This window comes from Ahaetulla prasina, chromosome 17, assembly GCF_028640845.1.
Source record: "Ahaetulla prasina isolate Xishuangbanna chromosome 17, ASM2864084v1, whole genome shotgun sequence".
NCBI classification, from domain to species: Eukaryota; Metazoa; Chordata; class Lepidosauria; order Squamata; family Colubridae; genus Ahaetulla; species Ahaetulla prasina.
The window spans coordinates 13329435-13351982 of NC_080555.1; the positions used below are offsets into that span (position 1 = coordinate 13329435).

Consider the following 22548-nt stretch of genomic DNA (forward strand, 5'->3'; position numbering starts at 1 on the left):
GACATCCCCTTCCCCACAATCCTTTCCCCTCCAGCTCTCAGAGAGGACAAGGCTGCTGAGAACAGACAGAAGACCAACTACCTGCTACCGAATTTAGGGAGAGCCGCCCTGTTGCATCACTGCATTTCGTTAACCGTCTCTGTCCTGCAACACACGCGCACACACACATAATCACCCACCCCACCCCATCGATTTTTATACCAATTTCAGTGGCTCCTCACCTCTTCCTTTATCCCCCAACTCCAGATTCAGCTCTGGCTACCCAACCCCCAAAAGTCTTAATTAAAACTAATGTGTGGGGAAACTCCCTGATGCGGGAGAGAAACACGTGCGTCTAAATTCCTGCTCATCGGCTATTGTAACCCGTTTCTAAAGCTCCAGATATGCCCCGCAAAACAAAAAAAGCCTGCATACATTTAAGATACATCTCATGGCTGGGGAAACCCTTCAGAACAATAACAGCATCAACAGCAAAATAAATTTCTGTCTACCTCCAGTGCAGCTGCTAAAATGCAACCAGCCAAATTCCTTTCATTGTTCGTTGCAACTATTTAAAAAGCAGAGACAGAAGCTGTACCTGGCAGCTGGGAGGGATGCAGATCCGGGATGATGGGCTGGGGTGGGGGGGACGAGACAGCGGGGGGTGGCAAAGGCTTCTGGGCGGCGGCCACAACCGTCTCCCCGGGGCGGCAGGGAAGCCAGCCAGCTCTCGACAGCCCTGCGAAGGAAACTCCCTCCGTTGTCCGAGGAGCCCATCCCTGTCACCACCGCCTGCTAGTTATGCCGAGGGAACATCCTGGGGTTGCCATGGTGACGCTTTACCTCCAGCAGTGGTCCAGCCTCTGCCTCTCAGATCATCCCGGGCATCAGTCGGGCGGCTGGGGATCACCTGGCTCCTGTCCAGATGTGGCATCCAGCAGAAGGACCGAGAGGGGCTCTCCTCCTCCGCACGAGGGGCCCCCTTGCCACTCGCCTCTGGGAAGACACGGCAGGCACCTCATTAATTCTTCGCCCGCCTCACGCCACGTCGGCTGGCTGCCAGATGTTCTTCTAGGCAGCGACTCCCGGAGGAAACTCCGGCCCCCACCGCTTAGGGCTGGGCATGATACAAGGACCTCCTGCCCTGCTCCCTGGGAAAAGGTGAGGGGGGGGATTTTCTGTGTTTGATACGGAAGGAAATGTGCCCACTTTGGATCCTAAAATCAAATAAAGACTAATAAAGGAGATTTGCAGCTCAGGATGGAAAGGAGGGGTCCTTAGTACCCTCTGAGCTGGGTTGTTGTTCACTGATGATGTTACCTAGTTTAGGTAATGAAACGACTGCAAGAAAACAACCCAGCTCAGAGAGCATCAGGATCCCCTCCCAAAACAGACGGTTTGCATCTGGAGGAGAGACTCAGGGAGTCTCAAATTCTGCGTGTGCCACCATCATTCCAATTACCCATTTCGCCTCTTAGCAATACATTTCATGTGCCTTTTAAAAATTAGTAACATCCAAATAGGAATAAAATAGGATTATTTTAATTTGTATATAAATGTTTTATATGCCGTATACAAATATGAATAATAAATAAATAAATAAATAAATAAATAAATAAATAAATAAATAAATAAATGAAACGTAGCTGAAATCAGGGACTGACCGTCTAGCTACACTGCGGGTCCAGCAGAACCAAACACACCATGATCCGGCCACGATGGTTTCTTCTATCAATCCTGGATAAAAGCATGTTAGTTTCCTAGCTAACCAGACCGACGTCCCTTGAATTCTAGGCCCCTTGAAGACCCCGTCCTCTCTCCACCCGAGACTGGGCTGTACCAGGGAGATGAACAAGGAAGAAAACAACGTCAGGTTTTCTTAGGAAAAGGAAACCGTCTCAGGGCAGTTCTCGGCTTCCCTCCCACGTGCTAATATTCTGCCATGTTTGTGGTGAAAATAGCTCCCTGATTCTTCATAGAACAGAGTAACGCAAGCCTGGTACAGGCAGTCCTCAAATTACGACCACAATCAGGGCAAAAAATGCCTGTTGCTAAGCAAGACGGTTGCACAGTGAGTTGTGCCTGAGTTTACAAACGTTTTTTGCCTTGGTTGTAAAGCAAATTACTGCTGTTGTTAAGTGAATCACATGGTCGTTAAGCAAATCCAGCTTCCCGCCCCTCCCCCCCATTGACGTTTGTGGCAAGGTTCTAAACCAGGGGTCTCCAACCTTGGCAACTTGAAGCCTGGCGGATTTCAACTCCCAGAATCCCCCAGCCAGCAAAGCTGGCTGGGGAATTGTAGGAGTTGAAGTCCACCAGGCTTCAAGTTGCCAAGGTTGGAGACCCCTGTCCTAAACGGCCATCACGAGCGCCTACATTTGGTCATGTGACCGCAGGGAATACTGCAACGGTCATAAGTGTGAGGACTGGTCATAAGCCACTTATTTCAGTGACATAACTACAAACAGTCGCCAAATGAATGGTTTTACGTTGAAGATTACTTGTATGTTTTGATTACTGTGGTGAGAATCTGGATCCAAATCGAAAGCTCACTGCAACTACATCGCAAAAAAGGCTTTAAGAGTTGTAAACTTAATCTTACGTAGCTTCTTCTCCAGAAAGATTACACTACTAACCAGAGCATATAAAACATTTGCTAGACCAATTCTTGAATACAGCTCACCTGTCTGGAACCCATACCTCATTTCAGACATTAATACAATTGAGCGTGTCCAGAAATATTTTACAAGAAGAGTTCTCCACTCCTCTGATTACAACAAAATACCTTATGCCACCAGACTTGAAATCCTGGGTTTAGAAAATTTAGAACTCCGCCGCCTTCGACATGACCTGAGCTTAACTCATAGAATCATCTATTACAATGTCCTTCCTGTTCAAGACTACTTCAGCTTCAATCACAACAATACACGAGCACACAATAGATTTAAGCTTAATGTGAACTGCTCCAATCTTGATTGCAGAAAATATGACTTCTGTAACAGAGTTGTTAATGCCTGGAATGCACTACCTGACTCTGTGGTCTCTTCCCAAAATCCCCAAAGCTTCAACCAAAAACTGTCTACTATTGACCTCACCCCATTCCTAAGAGGTCTGTAAGGGGCATGCATAAGAGCACCAACGTGCCTACCGTTCCTGTCCTAATGTTCCCTTTGATTGTATACAATTTCATATAATTACATACTTATGATTATATATATGCTTATATATCGTATAGTTATTTCATGCTTATGCTTATATATGTGACAAATAAATAAATAAATAAATAAATAAATAAATAAATAAATAAATAAAATAAATAAACAATCTCTTACTCCAAACAGACACCTTGGACTACAATACCCAGTATCCACTGGAGCGTCAGGAAGCTTTCTACTGGCTCAGAGTCCAAGCAAGGCATCGTCCCCAAGAAACTCGGGGCAACGAAGATGTTCATACGTCATGAGAATGAATGAGGACTTAAATGCAACCCCAAAACATACTAAAATGGAGCCATTTAGCTCCCTGGGACAAATGTGTTTTGTTTTTTGTTTTTGTCTCTACAGTCCTCCAAGAAAAAGAGATGAAGAGAAAGAGAGGCTCTCCAGAACAGGGGTCTCCAAGCTTTGCTGGCTGAGGGACTCTGGGAGTTGAAGTCCACAAGTCTTAAAGGGACCAAGGTTGGAGACCCCTGCTCCAGAATGAAGGGAGCAGCAGAGGAAAGCTTCCCAAACTGTGATTGGTTGAAGTAGCCCACTTAGTGTGGCCTGACTGGCCAATCAGGGAGGAACAGAGCAGGGAGGTCAGGAAGAAGCCTCTGCTCTCAACAAATCACCATTTAATTAACCATGGTTAGGCAAACCCTAATACAGTGTGTCTCAATCTCAGCCACTTTACGTCGTGTGGACTTCAACTCCCAGAATTCCCCAGCAAGCATGGAGAATTAGGGGGCTGACTAGGGAATTCTGGGAATTGAAGCCCACCTTAAAGTGGTCAAGTCTGAAAAATACTGCCCTATCTCATCACAATCTGTGATCCTTGGCAGTACAGTGTGGAGTGCTGGCTAGCTCTAATTGGTGATTACTTCACAAAATTATGTGCGCCACCTTCCCAATTTTTGGTCCTAATCACCTTTATTCAGTCTGGTGAAAGTGAACGCTTTAGTTTAGAACACAGAATCATAAGGCTGGAAGGGACACCTCAGAGATCTTCTAGTCCAACCCCCTGCTCAAGGCAAGAGACATTATACCATACCCATCAGAAGACGTCCAGCCTTATTTTTGAAACCAATTTTCAAAAATAATTTCGAAAACTTTCAAAGTGGCTTTCCAAGGAGAAGAGAATTTCAGAGAGATTTCCATGCAACTGAGGTGTTTAGTGCTTCTTCTCCAGAAAGATTACACTACTAACCAGAGCATATAAAACATTTGCTAGACCAATTCTTGAATACAGCTCGCCTGTCTGGAACCCTCACCTCATTTCGGACATTAATACAATTGAACGTGTCGAGAAATATTTTACAAGAAGAGTTCTCCACTCCTCTGATTACAACAAAATACCTTATGCCACCAGACTTGAAATCCTGGGTTTAGAAAATTTAGAACTCTGCCGCCTTCGACAGGACCTGAGCATAACTCATAGAATCATCTGTTACAACGTCCTTCCTGTTGAAGACTACTTCAGCTTCTATCACAACAATACACGAGCACACAATAGATTTAAGCTTAATGTGAACCGCTCCAATCTTGATTGCAGAAAACATGACTTCAGTAACAGAGTTGTTAATGCCTGGAATGTACTACCTGACTCTGTGGTCTCTTCCCAAAATCCCCAAAGCTTTAACCAAAAACTGTCTACCATTGACCTCACCCCATTCCTAAGAGGTCTGTAAGGGGTGTGCATAAGAGCACAAACGTGCTCTTATCTGTCCTATTCTATCCTATTGTTTCCTTTCATTATATCCAATTAATATAGTTATATACATATATATACATAGTCATACTCACATATATGCTTATATATTGTATAATTATTTCATGCTTATGCCTATATATACTGTGTGACAAAATAAATAAATAAATAAAATATGCAAATGCCTGTCTCCATTGTGCACAATCAGCCTTCCCTTCAATCCTGGGGGCTCCTCCAGACACCACAAACTCTTGTGGGCTGTTCTCGCATCCTTATATCTTCACTATATGCTTCCCTTTTTTTCTGAAAAGCTACCTTGCACAGAGCAAAGACAGGAACAGAAAACAAAAATGCAAGGAAAGCATTGGGCCCAGATCAAAAACAGAAAAGGAAACATTTGTGCAAACACTTCCTAATTTCCACAAGGAAAAAGCTTCCTCAACAGCAGCACAAGAGATTCATTAGCAAACTGCGAATAACTGAGAAAGCAGAAACCTTCAGGGCAAGGATAATTAACCCAATTATCTATGTAAATATGGGCGTGGTTGTAGCCAGATGAAAGCCAAATTAGTGAACTGTGAGGCCTGAATTCACAAGTCAGATAGGAAAATACCCACAAACACAACCTGGGGCAAGAGTGGAGCCAAATCCTTCCAGTTCAGTCATGGTGGATCAATTCCCCCCCAAACTCAGGAAGAGGCCATCGCTTCAACCTGCAGGGCACCTGCATTTGAGCCAAAAATATTCACTCCGCAACATGTCACACCAGCCACATCTTTGTGTTTTTAAGGAGCTGCACAAAGAGTAGAGCCAGATCAACTGCTTGGGCCAAGTAAGAATCCCACTGGGCATGTTTATTTCTCCTTTCTGGGGGCAGACCCCCAAGGGCAGGAAAACAAGAAAGCCATCCTTCTCGCCCAAAGGCTTCAAAAAGATTCTTTGCAAAGAGAAAGCAAAGTCTGCCTCTGGGGCAAGGCCATGCACACACACACACACACACACACACTCCTGACTGGCTCCTATGTGCAAAGGCAGGTTTTTCACTTCAGGAGCAGCTTTTACCCCATCTGGAAGGAAGGAGGATGTTCCCCACCCTCCCCTCCCCAAGAACGGGGCAGGGATGAGCTTCCTCCATAAGCCCTTCTTCTTCGCCAGGAGCCTCTCAGCCTGGAAGGCCACCGGGGTTCACCCCAACCTTCCACTTTGCCTCTGAACCCCCATCTGGCTTTGCTGAGAAGCCACCTGCTTTCTCTCTCTCTTTCCCTCCAGGAAAGTTGGGGAGCAAACGGAGGAAAAGGGGGGGAAAAGTCTGAACTGAAAGGAGGAAATTCCAAAGAAAGGAACCATCCATTTTTAGGCCCAGTTGATTCTGGAGAACATCAGCCTGGGTCTCAGTTACATCACTTTGGGCTGAATGGCAGGTTCCTGTGATGGATGGATTCTCTTGCGCAAGCAAACTAGTTGCACAAGGGAAACAAATTGGTCATTTCTAACACTTTGTTGGAGGGGATCCCTTCCTGGATGGTCCCTCAGTCCCACAGTTCCTGCGAGCTCCTGGCACGTCCTGGGTGAAGGTCCAACTCCCTTGCCCTCTATACTCCTCCCCAGCCTTGGCATCCCTCCCCAGAACCCCACAAGCCTGAGCTTCCTTCTGGGACTTCCAGGAAACAGCTGGTTCTCCTCCGTCTGCTATTGGAGGAGTTCCCCTTCTTGAGACCCAGGCTCTTCTCAACCACGTTCTTCAGCATCACAATTTGGAAGCCTCCTTGTTTCAGCCTTTCTTGCAGCCCAACCTTCAAGCCACAGATTGCAAGTGGAAGAACTTACATGGTCTGGAGAAGGACCTCCAGGACAGAATTAGTTCTCTGCTCTGCCAGTCAGTTTATATCTTCTCCCAAGGAGCAGATATGGCTCCCTTCGATCCTTCGGTCCCATCTCTAGGCTAAAACTGCTTAAACGTCTCCATCTATTCGCACTGATTTGGCTTTGCCTGTTGCTCTGCCTCTATCTATCTATCTATCTATCTATCTATCTATCTATCTATCTATCTATCTATCTATCTATCTATCTCAGTTCTTTCACCTTCAACCAGTTTCCTTAAGTCTTCCTTAACTGCATCTGAGGGCAGAAGTAGCAATAACTGATGGAAACTAATGAGAGAGAGAAGCAATCTAGAACTAAGGAGAACTTTCCTGACAGAGCAATTAAAAGCAGCGGAACAACTTGCCTCCAGAAATTGTGGGTGCTCCAATACTGGAGATTTTAAAAGAAAAGGCTGCCCTGCCATTTGTCTGAAATGATTCAGTCTCCTTCTTGAGGAGGGGGTTGGACTAGAGGACCTCCAAGGTCCTTTCCAACTCTATTATTCTGAATTCCTCATTTCCAGGACCATTTCCAGGATCTGAGATGGTTGGTGCATTTCCAGCAACTTTAATTCCAATTTATACATCTTCTAGTCCAACATTTCTGATTATTCACTGTGCATATTATATCAAATAAATCAGCAGACAACATGCAGCGCTAGGAATCCACCACCACCACCCCCAGTTCTGAACTATTTAGTTGTTTTCTCTTCCATTTTAATGGTTGCTTCCTACTCATCCCTGAAATTTAATAGGCAAAGTTTAGGGGAAAACATTGCAAAATCTGTCACTTCTTGCCAAGTGCCGTTTTCTGGAAAGCCCAAGAAGGGAAGGCTTGTGCCCCCCCCCCAGTCCTTCAGGGCCCCCTTGGGGTGTAGGAATCCTGGGGAGGGGCATGTGCTCTGCCTTCCTTCTCTGGAGGACTGCAGGCTTTGAAGCTCTATTTGAGGAAAGGAGGGAGGGAGGGAAGGGGCAGACTGGAGCAGATGTGGAGATGGGGTGTTATGGGGGAAGCAGCGGGAGGAGGGAAAACCCGGCTGCCGCCGCCAAGAACCCAGGCCAGGCGAGAACCACGGCCCAAATGTCTCTGCTCCGTATTTTACAACTTCCCCCACAAGCTCTTCCTTCCCAGAAGTGGATTCCACTTTGGTCCCAGAATTTCTGCAAACCGTGAAATGCCACCCAGTTGAGGACGATGGGTAGGTCAGCCTCAGGGCAAAGAGGGGGCTCAACTTCTCTAAGACACGTGACCCAGGGGATGGCTGTCAGAACTTCAGAACCGGGTCATAAACAGTTGAGGAAGGTCCGTCTGAACGGTTGCTAAGCAACTAGTCGTAAGTCCAGATTTTCTGTATTGCAAGATGAGAGCTTTGCCCCTGTCCACCTGGGGCTTTGATGGTAGCAAGACCTGGGAATTCAAAAACTCCCCGGGGCCTGGGTTCAGATTCAGTGAGTAGGGATACATCATATGCATTAAGTACCTTTTTTTTTTTTGAATTTATATCCCGCCCTTCTCCGAAGACTCAGGGCAGCTTACATTGTGTTAAGCAATAGTCTTCATCCATTTGTATATTATATACAAAGTCAACTTAATTGCCCCCCCCCCAACAATCTAGGTCCTCATTTTACCTACCTTATAAAGGATGGAAGGCTGAGTCAACCTTGGGCCTGGTGGGACTTGAACTTGCAGTAATTGCAAGCAAGTAATTGCAAGTAATTGTATTTACTTGCAGCAGGATACCAGTGTGCCAACTGCTGGAGGGGTGAAGGGGGGGAATCTCTGCTTCTTCTTGTCCGTCAGTTGATCAACTTTCTTGGTCTGCAAAGGGGCCAGGCAATGCTCAAGGTGTAGAACCCAGGGCCAATTGCAAAGCTCTCCTTGATTAATGGCCTCTGGACTAACAAGAGGCCATTCTTCTGTGTGTTGAACCTATGGAACTCCCTGCCACAAGATGGCTTTGCAACTGCTGATGAGAACGATCTATAAGCAATTATTAGCCAGGGGATATAAGTAGAACCTTCCAGTGAAGCAGCAGTTTATCTCTGGACATCAAGATCATGGCATCCGGCTATCATCCCCCCCCCCCCATTTCAAGGAGGATTCTGGGTTAGACCAGTCTCGGCTTGATGCCCCAGGGCCACTCCTATGCTTCTGACTGGCCCCGAGGGTAAAGAAAGTCTCCCGGAAGGAGGGAGGGAGGGGCGCTCCAAGATGAGAGCCGAGAACTAGACCACTCAAGACAAAAATAGTTTTTCTTTCATCCACTTAGATGATCCGAGGACTGCAGCAGTTTCCCTCGGAGGAAAGTCTGTGGCTTTTGGGCTTTTCAGTCCACAAAGGAGAGGAATGAGAAGTGTGTAGGATTATCCCTGGTATAGACAAATGAGGTCACCCAATGAAACTGAATCCTGGAAGAATCACAGAAGAGGAAACATCGAAGTAATTCCAATGTTGGAATTTGTCAGCACGAGAGGAAATGGTACCAGCCTAGATGGCTTCAAAAACGGGCCTGAGGAGAGGGCTTCGTGGGGATCCATGGCCCTCTGCCTTGGGTGGTGGGACTGCCCCGGAAGAGCCCCCATTGCTGGGAAAGCGGTGGGCTTCTGTGGGCAGCTGGTTATGAGAACCAGGCAGCTGGACTGAGGGCCTGATCCCAAGGGGCACCACTTATATCCATTCAATACGTGAACTTAACTTGAATTAATGAATCGTAATTAATAACTCCTCTGCGTGTTTCCCTTTCATCGTCCTAAAAATCAGAGTGCAGCCCAGACTCCCCAGGGCCCATAAGGACTGAGCAGTAGATAAAATTCTACTCATAATTAACACTCTGGATTTCTGTCAAGCATAGCAAGAAGGCAGGCTGGCGTGGTGGCCTAGAGGTGGAGCTCTCGCCTCACAGAGATCAGGAGGCTGTGAGTTTGATCCTAGGTGGAGGCAGACATTTCTCTCTCCGGGCACACTGAGGTGAGACTATCTCTGCTGAAAAAAACCCCACATTGGCGACAGGAAGGGCATCCGGCCAGTAAACACTCTGCTAGCTCCATTCAGTTGCCCAGACTCCACCCCGCAAGGGATTATGGGGCATTAAAGATGATGACGATGATAGCAAGAGGGCAGGGGAGGCTGTTGCTCAAATCTTGGAAGGGATCAGAATTCTGCCAACTCCTTTTTTTTTCCTCTGCCAGCAAATAGTGAGAAACAAGGACGGACTCCTTGGGAGAAGGACGGTGGCAGAGTCAGGTCAGGGTCAGAACAAAACAGTGGAAAACCTCCTGAGAGCCATTCACAAGAACGCAGCAGCCCAAGGGATGCTACCTGGCCCTGGTTAAGCTGCAGGCCTAGAAACCAGGTGGTGGTGAGTTCTAGTCCTGCCTGAGCCCTGAAAGGCAACTGGGTGACCATGGATCACTCTCTCTCCCTCAGCCCAGCCCACCTCACAGGGCTGTTGTGATGGGGAAAACAGGAGGAGGAAGGAGCAACAGGTATTTGCCACCTTAAGTTATTTATAAAGTAATAATGGGGGGTGTCAAATAAATACAGGTAGTCCTTAATTTATAACCAACCATTCGTTTAGTGACCATTTTTCACTCCCCCAATTCTGGGAGTGGAAGTCCACCCAGTTGCCAAAATTGAGAAGGGGCTTTTCTGGGAAAACTCACCCCCCAAACTGCGCTTCTGGGCCTCGGGAGGCTTCGCTGAGCCGTCCGGGAGACGCGCGCCGGCTTCCCCCGAGAGGCTCAGCCCGGGGATGCCGGGGCTTTTCAGCGCGGTCCTCGCCCGCCGGGCAGCCTTTTCAGGAGCATCGCGGCTCAGGCTCGCCTCCTTCGGAAGCGGCTCCGGGACGCCGCAGAAGCCGAGGCTGGGGGGCGCCTTGGGCGGGCGGGCAGGAAGACCCCCGGCGCCCAGTCCTGCGGGGAGCCCTTCAAGCGCGGCTGGCGGGGGGCTCCGATCACCTCCCACCCCGGGCAGCTGCCGCGTCCCGTTGCAGGCGCCTCGAGCCCCGCGCAACCGCCCGCCGCCCCACCCACCTGGGGACGGTCCCGGCTCCGCGCCCCGTTGCCGGCTGCAGTTGGCCCTTCGGCGGCCCCGCTTTCTCCTGGCGCCCCTTCCCGGCCGGGAGACCCTCCGGGGCAGCCCCGCCGCTCTGGCCGCGTCCGGGCGGGCGCTGGGTCGGCCACGTGACGCTCCGGCCAGGGCGGGGGGAGGAGGGGAGGGGAGGGGGCGCCCAGGGGCTTCCCAGGGCTCCGGCTGGAGCGCCCCGCCCGCCCCGCCCCAACCCTCCAGCCCCGCCCCCCACCAAACACAAGGCTGGAGGGTCCGGCCAGCCCCGCGCGCCCGCTGTGCCCCCGGCCCGTCGAAGGAGCGGAGCTGCCCCCGAGGCGACCCTCGCCGGTCTCGAACCCGCTCCGGCAGCTCTAGGGGAGCCTGGTGGTCTTGCAAAGGAGCGAGTCCGGACTGCCGCCCCCGCCCTGGCCAAACTCCGGGGAGCTCCGAGCCTCCTTTCTCTCTCTCTGTCGGGAGGGGAGAGAAGCGCAAAGGGCGTAGATAGGGTCTCCTGCTTGGGTGCGGGGTTGGACTAGATGACCTACAGGGGTCCCGTCCAACTCCCTTAATCTGTAAGTGGGGCCGCCCGCCCCGCCCCTCCTCCCCTTTGACAGGTGGGCTGAGGGTCTGGCTGGCTCCCCTTCGCACGAACCCCGCGTGTTTCAGACTTGGCCGCTTTCAGATGCGCGGACTTCAACTCCCAGAATTCCTCCGGCAGCAGCTTCAAGATTTGGGGACCTCGACGAGTTTTCCCCCTTTTTTCTCGGTCTTTAAACCAGCTTTTTCCAGGAGAGCCTCCGAATCCAGAACGGGCAGCTCCTGCCCTCTAGTGGCCACCTGTGGGAAATACCCGGGAGACCCTTTGAACATTCAGGCTCCCTTAAATGGAGAGCGCGGGGCGGGGGGCGGCTCAGCAGTGCGTTATTTCCCTTCCATGGAGCCCCATTTTGCCTGACCCAAAGTTTGCCTTCCAACATGCGTGGGATTTTGTGATATTGGGTTTTCTGTATTAATAGCTGGCGTTTTGTACCGTTTATCATTTCAGACATCAATACAATTGAACGTGTCCAGAAATATTTTACAAGAAGAGTTCTCCACTCCTCTGATTACAACAAAATACCTTATCCCACCAGCCTTGAAATCCTGGGTTTAGAAAACTTAGAACTCCGCCGCCTTTGACAGGACCTGAGTTTAACTCATAGAAATATCTATTGCAAAGTCCTTCCTGTTGAGGATTACTTCAGCTTCAAACACAACAATACAAGAGCAAACAATAGATTTAAGCTTAATGTGAACCACTCCAATCTTGATTGCACAAAATATGACTTCAGTAACAGAGTTGTTAACGCTTGGAACTCATTACCTGACTCTGTGGTTTCTTCTCAAACTCCTAAAAGCTTTAACCAAAAACTATCTACTATTGACCTCACCCCATTCCTAAGAGGTCCGTAAGGGGCCTACCGTTCCTATCCTATTGTTTCCTTTCATTATATCCAATTAATAGTTATTGCATGCTTATGCTTATATAGATATGCTTATATATTATATAGTTACTTTCATGCTTATGCTTATATATACTGTTGTGACAAAATAAATAAATAAAATAAATAAATAGATATCTTAATCGCATGCATTTGTGTTGATAGTTGTGTGTCCAGTCAGTGACGTTGTCGAAATGGCAAAATTGACTAAAGAATTCATCTAATTTTGTTTCAAGTTGAAAAATCGCTGCTGGACTTTTTGCTCAAAGCTGGAAAAATATGAAACTTTGATTTTATTTTTGATAATTAGAATGATTTTGTAAGTACGGAAACGGCTTGAAATGTTGTCAGATGTGAGGCAAAAAGTGGGGAAGTTTTTTTGCACCAAAGAAAGTCAGAAGTCATTAAAGTTGCTGAAAAGAGCCAAGAACTGAATTGCTTTTACACAAAGCTCAGTGACTCTCCCGGCCCATCTGGAACCTCTGATAAGTCCTGGACTTACAACAGTTCATTTAGTGACCATTCAAAGTTACTACAGCAGGGTTTTTCCACACCTGTGACCATTGCAGCATCCCTTGATCATGTGATCAAAATTCAGATGCTTGGTAACTGGTTCATATTTATGACGGTTGCATTGTCCCAGGGTCACGTGATCCCCTTTTGCGACCTTCTGACAAGCAAATTCAATGGGGAAGCCAGGTTCATTTAACAACCATGTTACTAACTTAATAATTGCAATGATTCACTTAACAACTGTGGCAAGAAAATGGGGCAAAATTCACTTAACAAATGTTTCACTTAGTAACATAAATTTTGGGCTCAATTGTCATCTTGAGAACTACCTGTAGAGAGTTCAATTTTTGAGTCTTTGACGGGTTTTTTGGTTTACATTTATATCCCGCCCTTCTCCAAAGACTCAGGGCGGCTTACATTGTGTAAGGCAATAGTCTTCATTCTATTTGTATATTTATATACAAAGTCAACTTATTGCCCCCCCCAACAATCTGGGTCCTCATTTTACCTACCTTATAAAGGATGGAAGGCTGAGTCAACCTTGGGCCTGGTGGGACTTGAACCTGCAGTAATTGCAGGCAGCTGTGTCTTGGCTTGTCCTTCCATGTTTCACTGACTTGCTGATTCATGGGGTCCTTTGATAAAGTTACTGGAGACCAGGTGAGAGAGAGAGAGAGCGCGCGAGCGCATCAGGGAGAAAATATACCAGGGGTTGAAAACCTCTGAATGACACTTCAGCCATCAGCGTCTCCAACATTCCCACAAGCTGATCAAAAAAATGAGATGCTAGCTTGCTAGCATCACCTGCTGCTTCACCCCTTCCCCCAAATTTCTCCAAGGTAACCCATAGAGGGTTGGCCAGACCCCAGGACCCTCCCTCCTGTGTCTTGGATGCATTCGTCGCTTGTGAAGTGGTCTACATTGCAAGATTATTTCTAACCCACTTTATTATTACAAATAATTGAAAGTGGTGAACATATCCAACACACCTTCCTTCTCCTATTATATTTCCCACAACCACCCTGTGAGGTGGATTGCGCAGAGAGAGAGAGAGACACAGAGGGACTGGCCCACAGAAATATCCTCACAGCTGCTTTTCTAGTTGAGATTAACTTTAATTTCATTTTTCAATTTCTTGGTGGAGGTAAAACTGGACCAAAATACGTGGTAAAATATCTGATTTTTTTTATATTGACTACTAACATTTTGCAGTCTTAATTAAACAGCTATGTATTGTTTTTTGTTTTCTTTGGAACACATCTAAATAATTTTTTTAAAAAAAATTCGGAACATTTGTGCCCATTCTCAGGCTTTTTGGCACCAATTCAACAGCTCCAGCATATTTGCCTGGACTTCAGATTCCTGTATCTTTTTAATTTCCAGAGCTTTCCTAAGATTTTAGGGGAACCAGGGTGGCATTTAGTTCCGGGTTTAAACTCTTTCCTTTTATGTAATTTTTATATAGTTTTTATGTTTTAATATTTCACTTCTACGCTACCCAGAGTCCCTCAGTAAGAGAGACCGGCAGATTCTAAATTTGAAAAATAAATAATGAATGTATTTTCTCCTGGCTGGAATGGTTTGCAATTGTGCTGCTAACATCCAGGAACAGGAGCTCCCTTTATCAGTGGGTTGATTAAACTGTTTTTGAAGTCCACCACGTGGATTCAATTACTCTTGGCTGCCGTTTCCTTTAAGCCAAGGCCTCCCGGCCACCTGGGGTTCAAGGTTGCTCTTAAAACCAAAATTGCAGGGCTGCCTCCTCCAGTCATCCTCCCACTTCCTCAGCTGATGCCTCTGCTTCTTGAAGGGGCTGCTTCAAAACTGTGGCCTCCCCCATCACAATCCACCTCCACACAGCCTCTTCCTTCAACCACCTCCAGCGAGCACTCCCCTTCCAAGGGCCAGGGGAGAACAGGGGAGTGTGAAGAGCAGGGAGCAGAGTTGGAAGGGGGCCTTGGAGGTCTTCTAGTCCAGCCCCCTGCTCAAGCAGGAGATTCTATATATCATTCTGGACAAATGGATCTCCTTGAAAACCTCCAGAGATGGAGACCCCCTAACACTGGCAAGTAAGCTACCCTGTTTCCCTGAAAATAACCCATCTCCTGATAAGCCCAATCCAGCTTATGTGCGCATGCGCTAAACTAAGCCTCTTTCTGAAAATAAGCCCTCCCAAAAAATATTTAAACGCAGAGCTGGAAATCAGGTAAGATGGCAAGAGGAGCCCCCATCTTGCTCCACGCGCCCCAAAATAGTAAGACCTTCCCAAAAATAAGGCCAAGCACTTATTTCAAGGTTCAAAAAAATATAAGACAGGGTCTTCTTTTCGGGGAGGCATGGGACTGAATTGATCTTCTCACCATCAGGATCTGTCTTGGTTGGATGTCTCTTTAATGATCTTTATCTTTGTCCTGCTGCCGGATGCTTGGGGGGGGGCAGGGCGAAGGGTCTGTGCTTGTGAGGGGAGAAGGACCCCGCAGTGGGAAGGGCAGGGAGGAGACCCTCCCCATGGGTCATCCCCATCACAGGCTGACAAAGACCGAAAGGAGACTGCTGGCCGCTGGGATCTCCTGCCAAAGTTTCCTGCAACCAAAGCCCCTGAAGTGGACAGATGGAAGCAGGCAGGCCACCTGGAGCCCAACCCCTTCAGGTTTCTCCTCCAGGTGAGTCACTGCATTGCAGGTAGATTGGCAGGTCTTCCCACCAATCACTTTGACGGGTTCAGGGGCCACTTGGCCTTGCGTGGGAGGATGTGTCCTCCACAAAGAGCAGGCCCTGTCAGCAGTGGGGCTGGTGGGGGGGGGGAGAGGTCTGGGTCTTCCCTACTGATTGCATCAGGTCTGGGGAACCTCCCGGCCTCTGGAGCAGGGGTCTCCAACCTTGATCCCTTTAAGTCTTGGGGACTTCAACTCCCAGCTTTGCTGGCTGAGGGATTCTGGGAGTTGAAGTCCCCAAGTCTTAAAGGGACCAAGGTTGGAGACCCCTGCTCTGGAGGGCGATGCCAGCTCCATTCCATCCCAAAGGTATTTTTCTATGGGTCGCCTCCTCCAGCCTCAGACAGCATCCCAACAGGTGAGGCTTTGTGTGCAGGGGCAGAGTGATGACTTTAAGCTCCGGAGTGACCCCTCCCTCTCTCCCTGCCCCCGTGGGGAGCCCCACGTGGGATGAGAACCTCAAGCCAAGGAACCCCCACCAACAGCCGCCCCCACCCCCCAAGAGGCCACCCCACCCCCTATTCCCCATAAAAGAAACACACAACAGCCGTCGTTTTGGATAACTATATTGGTTTAAGAAAATACAAATACTGCACAATTGCCATCAGAGCAGCAAAGCAGCCTTTGGCAGGTCCTCCCCTCCCCCGACAGCACCCCAAATTAACAGCACAATGAAAAAGGGAGGGGCTTCTCCACAGAGCTGCTCCGGGTGGTGCCCTTTCCGAGAAGGACGGAGAAAGAGTCTGGCAAGGGGAGGCCAAGGCCTTGGGGAGGGGGAGGCCAGCTGGAGCAGAGAAGACCCCCCCACCCCTCAATTAGCAAGCATCTGCACCAGGCAGGAACAAGCAGTTGGCTGGGTTAGTTGGCGCCCTCTCCTCCTCCTCTCCCAACCCCGAATTTAAAGGCTGGCTTGCTGTCCCCGCGAAGGAGGCAGGGCGCCCCCCCAGCATCCTGCCCGGGTTCCTGAGGCAACAAGCAGAAGAGCTTTCAAAAGGGCCTCTCTCCAAGTGCAAAAAACGGCAGGAGAGAAACGGGGGGGGCAGGGGGGACCCCCACAGGACGCAGAAGTCAGAATCAGAGCCGCTTCCTACTCCGATCACAGCTGGAAGCAGAGAACCGTCTACTCTGGGCTAAGGTTGGGGGGTGGGGGTGGGGTTCAGGCTTGGCCCCCTCCAGGCACATGGGATATACCTGGAGCGGGGCAGAGGACATCCACGGGCTACCTCTAGAGCAGGGGTCTCCAACCTTGGTCCCTTTAAGACTTGTGGACTTCAACTCCCAGAGTTCCTCAGTGAGCTTCGCTGGCTGAGGGACTCTGGGAGTTGAAGTCCACAAGTCTTCAAGGGACCAAGGTTGGAGACCCCTGCTCTAGAGAAGTTCTGCAGCTCTTTCTCCTTCCCGGGAAGCTGTGCGCAGTCGGGGAAATCATCAATCCTCCCTCTTGATGAGAAGCCAAGTCCCTCCCCACAAAACCATTTCCCAGCAAATTCTCAAAGGGGAAGGGCCCAGAACAGCCCACCCAAAGGGACTGAGGAGGTGGGGGGGCGGGACTGGGATCTGGCTCTTTAACATGGGATCCCATTGATGGATCCACTGGGGCGGGAGGTGTCCAAGGTAGAGATCCATGGATCAGGAGGACAGCTACCCATCAAAGGCTGAGGAGCATCAGGTTGAAGAACATTACCTTAAATCAATGTTTCTCCATCTGGCCAACTTTAAGACTGGTGAACTTCAACTCCCAGAATTCCCCAGCCAGCATAGGTTTAAGGTAAGGCTTCCAGTCCCAAACCGCATACAAGAATCAGGTTTCTCAAACTTAACCTGGACCTCAAGGCACCAAACGGGGCTGCAGATCTCTGCTCCAAGCCCAGGAGAAGACATGGACCCGTCTTCCTGGCGGAGCAGATTGGGGCCCGTTTTGGAAAGCATAGCCGGCGCCTCCCCGTCCCCCAGCCCACGGCCAAAAGGCACCAGCCCTGCTTCAGAGCAGGAGGCCAAAGACCCACATCTCCCCCTTGACTTGATACTTTTGACTAGAAGCCCAGCTGATTCCACAGCAGGGAGTTGAAGGCACTTTTCTGTAGTCGGTCCTCTCCGTTCTGGAGCCCTGGAAGGCGATCCGAAGGCCAGGCGTTCCCCTGGCAGACACTGGGAGCCCACTTCTGTATTCCCCCACCGTGGCAAGGCACTCTAGACACGCTCAGGCACCGTGTGCCATTCGTAGGGTCGGGCAAGGGGCCGGGCGGAGAGATCAGCATTGCCGCTGAAGCAGAGCAGGTCAAGAGGCATCTAAAGGCAGCTTCTCTTCTTACAAAGAGGACAGGAAAGGCCACGTTCGAAAACAAGGCTCTCTCCAATGTTTCTACTAAACATTCCTCCAAGCGAAACGTGGCTGTAAACTTAATTTCCCCCTTAAAACTGTGAAGCGGGGCATCAGGTGGACAGGTTTGGACAAGGGACCAGGTTTTTTGCAGTGGGAGTTAGATCGAATTTTGTTTAAAAAGTACAAAGTCATCCCGAATGGAGCCAGAGAGGGCTTCCCTGAAACACCTGGGCTTTTCTGAACAGAGGAAAACGTAGATCGGACATTTTTGGAGTTCTAAAGTAAGGGTAATTTGGGTTTTAATTCGAGAATCCCTGAATTACTTCCTCTTAAAGTGTTTTAATGCAGGTATTAAACAACCTGATTTGGGCTGGAGTGGACTTGACATGAGGTTAAATGCATGTTTCTCAACCTTGGCAATTTTAAAATGGGTGGACTTCAATTCCCAGGATGCCGCAGTCCCCCATACTGGCTGGGGAGTTCTGGGAGTTGAAGTTCATCCATCTTAAACTTGCCAGGGTTAAAAACCAGACATCCCCCCCCCATGTATCATTGCAACCCAAAATGGGTTGAGTATGGAAATCTCCCTCCCATTTTCAAAATGTAAACAAAGGTCAACTCTTCAGCTTGTAGTGTCTTCAGAAGAGTTGGATTCTTTTGCGCAAGTGCATGGATCGCTGGGAGGCAAGGCAGTGACCGTAGATAGTGGTCAACACCCCCTCACAGGGAGAATGTTAAGTGCAACAAATTTAAGGAGTTTACCTTGGAGCAGTCTTTCACAACCTCTGCAACTTTAAGATGGGAGGAGAGGCTGGCTGGGGAATTCTGGGAATTGAAGTCCACCCATCTTAAAGTTGATGAAGTTGACAAACACCGACCCAGAAGGAGAAAAACTTTTAAGATCTTTTTTCGTTTTTCAAAAAGAAAGCTTTGGTATTCAAGGACACACGTACACACACACGCACACACATAAACGGACCATGCCCATTTGCATGCTCCCACTTACTAGAAGTAACATATTAAAATTCTAGGACTTCTTTTTTTTTTTTGGCAATAATACATTAACCTCTTTGGCAGGGCTCCTTTTTAAACTTTCGTGATAGAAAAAAGACATCCCCAACCCTCTTAAAAAACCCCGAAGCATCTTTAGCGTATTTTTATATAGAGATATATAGAGATATATAATAAAGTATAAATTCTTGCATAGAAAATAACTTTTTTTAAAAATGGTTTCCTCTTTTTCTCAGCACGTCAAGGACAGAGAGCTTCATCAAGCAGACTTTTGTGTGCATGTTGGGGAACACTGGACGATTACATGATGCTGCAGTTCGAAGGACCCTAAGGAGAGAGAGGGGGGGATGCAGAGTTGGAAGGGACTTCAGAGGTCATCTAGCCCAGGGGTCTCCAACCTTGGTCCCTTTAAGATTTGTGGACTTCAACTCCCAGAGTCAAAGCTGGCTGAGGAACTCTGGGAGTTGAAGTCCACAAGTCTTAAAGGGACCAAGGTTGGAGACCCCTGATCTAGCCTGCTCAAGCAGGAGACCCTCTTCCATTCCACACAAACAGCTGTCAGATCTCCTCTTAAAACCTCCACTGATGAAGCACTGATTAATTGTTCTCACAATCAGGAAATTTCTCTTTAATTCGAGATTCAGGGCCGATCCAGAAATCAGGCCCCCCTCAAAATACCAGCAAGAGAGTTGTGGGGGACCCAGACACAAAAGGCTTATGGGCCATGGACTTCCCTGCCCTTCCTCCCCCAGTTAAGGCTCTCCTTGTGTGCTCCAACCTCTCCCCAGCCCTATTTCTGCACCCAAATTGATCAGCACGATCAAAATTTGCACAAGTTCCTGAATGCCAGAGAGGAACGGGGGAGACAATCCTCAAAACAATTTCCCAAAGTGCAAAATTTTCTGCACAAAAAGTCCCACAGCTCAGGGGCATCTTTGAAAGCCCCCCACCCCCCGCCCAGTGCAGCCACTGAGCAGACCCAGCGAAGGGCCGCTTCCTTTTGCATGGCAGAGGGGAGGGATGGGGGTCCGTGGGCGGAGTGCTGGCCGCACAGACTGGCTCTGCCCACTGCACACACAAACGTCCACACGGCTGTCCTCATGAATCTCGACACGGGAGCTTCCAGCCCCCAAGGAGTTGCTGACCCCCACCCAAGCCATGCAAGGGGGTGCGACACGATACCCAAACTGTACCTCCCTTGTTCCAACCACCCCCAAGGGGGTTTCATAGAAACACAGGGCTGGAAGGGAGCTCAGAGGTCTTCTAGACCAACCCCTGTTCAAGCAGGAGATGCACAAAGCCAACTGGAGCCGACTGTTCTCATGTGAATTTTGCAGGCCCAGAATGCAGCTGTCAGTTTTTTCAGCCCACCCCCCATGTGCTATTCAGTGGGGACCATCCCAAGCTTCCCAAAATGCCTTGGCTGAGAAGCCCTGTGTGGTATAAAACAGGGGTCTCCAACCTTGGTCCCTTTAAGACTTGTGGACTTCAACTCCCAAAGCTGGCTGAGGAACTCTGGGAGTTGAAGTCCACAAGTCTTAAAGGGACCAAGGTTGGAGAGCCCTGGTATAGAAGGTGCCAGGAAGCTGTGTGATGCCCACAGCCAATGCTCTGCCTTCCTGGAAGCATCTTAAAGCTGTGATAGGTTTCATGCCCTCCTCAGCAACGGGAGGAAGGGGTTTCCACTCATAGTCGGAGGGCTCCCACCACAGAGCCGTCTCTTCCGGCCCAGGATCAGACATGCCCGCTGGGGCGCCCCTGGACTGACCTGCTGGCGTGGGGTGGAGCTGCCCAGGATGTAGGAGCGAGGCAGGAGGCTCTCCCCGAGGTTGGTGCCTCCACTACGGTAGCTGCGCGTGATGGTCAAGCTGGAGGAGGAGGAGCCGGTAGACATAGTGCTGGTGCCCACGTTCGTGCCCCCAGATGACTTCTCTGCCGGTTGCCCGCATGTGCCACACAACACAGTGCGAGAACGCAGGTTGTACTCGCCGGGATCTCCACTGCCGCTGCAGTGGCTCTGGAGAAGGAAGGAAACGGGTAAGAAGCAAAGCTTGGCGCCATCGGGACTGAGACCCCATCTGGGGCTGGAGATACTGGATTCGTATCTGTGGGGTCCTTAGTGAACTGGTGAACTTCTTCCTTGCAGATGTTTCATTACCAAACTAGGTAACTTCATCAGCGCATTGAAGACGTTATAGGTTTACAGACTTACAGATGAACAGAGTTGGAAGGGACCTTGTAGGTCATCTAGTCCAACCCCCCACCCAAGCAGGAGACCCTACATATTTCTGACAGGTGGCAGCCCAGTCTCTTCTTGAAAGCCTCCAGTGATGAAAATCCCACAACTTCCAAAGGCAACTTCTGTTCCATGTGTTGATGGCTCTCACTGTCAGAAAATTTCTCCTTATTTCAAGGCTGAATCTCTCCTTGTTAAGTTTCCATCCATTGTTCCTTGTCTGGCCTTTGGGTGCTTTGGAGAATAGCTTGACTCCCTTCCTCCTCTCTGAGGCAGCCCCTGAAATATTGGAAGATGCTCTCATGTCTCCCCTGGTCCTTCTCTTCACTAGACTAGCCAGGCCCAATTCCTGAAACCGATCATCGTATGTTTTAGCCTCCAGTCCCCTAATCATCTTAGTTGCTTTTCTCTGCACTTTTTCTAGAGTCTCAACATCTTTTCTTTTATAGTGTGGTGACCAAAACTGGATGCAATACTCTAGGTGTGGTCTTACTAGAGCTTTATAGAGTGCCAATTGGTTCATGAAACATCTGTAAAAAAACATCAAGCCCAGAGAGCTCCAAGGCCCCCACAGGTCAACCCTGAGCTAAAAATATTTTCTTCTATCAGATTCATATCTTGCAAGGACTCTTTGCTTGTTCTGGGATTCTGAAGCCTACGGTGACTTTTAAAAAAACAGCCCAGTGTAGAATATAGGTTAAATTTAATTATTCCAGAAATAAAAGATTACACTGGAATTGAGGCTAAACGCATTTTTCTATTTAACTTAAAATTTAAGTTACATTCTCAAGCCTGTTAAATGCGAGCACGTTAACCAGTTGAATCCTAAACTTGATTTCCAACATGGTCTGAATTGTCCAATGCACACAAAGCCAATACTTCCGGTTCTTCTGATTTCAGGTTTTGATTAAGAGATGTTTGTTTCGTATTTTTTTAAGTAGCCGTGGATGCTGGGGAAGATTCCATGCTGGGATTTCTGAGATCACCTAACACCATTTTCCACTCACTCTCCATCCAAAGGGACAGGCGGCCAGAGTTGACTGAGTCAGGGACACGAATGGCATCTCAATTTAATTAATAAAACAAACAATAAATAAATAAGTACTGGCTTTCCTAAACTCCTTTGCTATTTTGTTTAAAAGAACAGGCATATAAATATTTCAATTTGTACACCTGAGAATAATTAAAAACAGTTAACACTGAGGTATTTCACATGCATGCTTGCTTTCATTGTCACTTGGGAGGGAAGGAAGCTTCTTAAAAGCCTTTTTTTATCCTCCGAGTGCAGACTTAATCTCCGGTGCAGACTAACAAACAAAACAAAATCTCAGCAGAACATGGTAAAAAAAAAAAAAATCAAAACAGCTTCAGAGGGAGAATTTCTCCCACGGGAATCCTTGCCCCACAACCAAAGCCGGTGGCATTTTCAAAACCCACCCTGACTGCTGCGGCTGAGTCTTGCTTGTTCCCCAC

At 48.6% G+C, this 22548-nt stretch overlaps 2 protein-coding genes and 1 long non-coding RNA gene across 7 annotated transcripts in view; 1 reads left to right on the top strand and 2 right to left on the bottom strand.

The window, feature by feature from the left end:
• SEMA4A (semaphorin 4A) overlaps positions 1-10961 on the bottom strand; it is a 66201-nt gene extending 55240 nt beyond the window's left edge. For 2 of the 5 annotated variants that reach the window (XM_058160559.1, XM_058160553.1), the window contains exon 1: positions 10782-10961. The gene's annotated coding sequence lies outside the window, so the exon portion shown is untranslated. Of the gene's footprint in view, positions 1-822; positions 950-10412; positions 10737-10781 lie in introns of those variants that run through there. The other 3 variants (XM_058160560.1, XM_058160555.1, XM_058160558.1) reach the window with 2 other exon arrangements.
• Positions 9945-12421, top strand: LOC131186703 (uncharacterized). Its single transcript, XR_009152408.1, has 2 exons — positions 9945-10235; positions 11843-12421. It is a non-coding gene; the product is annotated as an uncharacterized LOC131186703 (long non-coding RNA).
• A 3634-nt stretch (positions 12422-16055) lies between these two features.
• The window catches only part of LMNA (lamin A/C), a 48229-nt gene continuing 41736 nt past the window's right edge, over positions 16056-22548 (bottom strand). Inside the window, exons 11-12 of the mRNA XM_058160561.1 lie at positions 20608-20856; positions 16056-19166 (exon numbers count right to left, since the gene is read on the bottom strand). Coding sequence (XP_058016544.1) covers positions 19140-19166; positions 20608-20856 — 276 coding nt within the window. The 3' untranslated portion in view covers positions 16056-19139. The remainder of the gene's footprint in view (positions 19167-20607; positions 20857-22548) is intronic.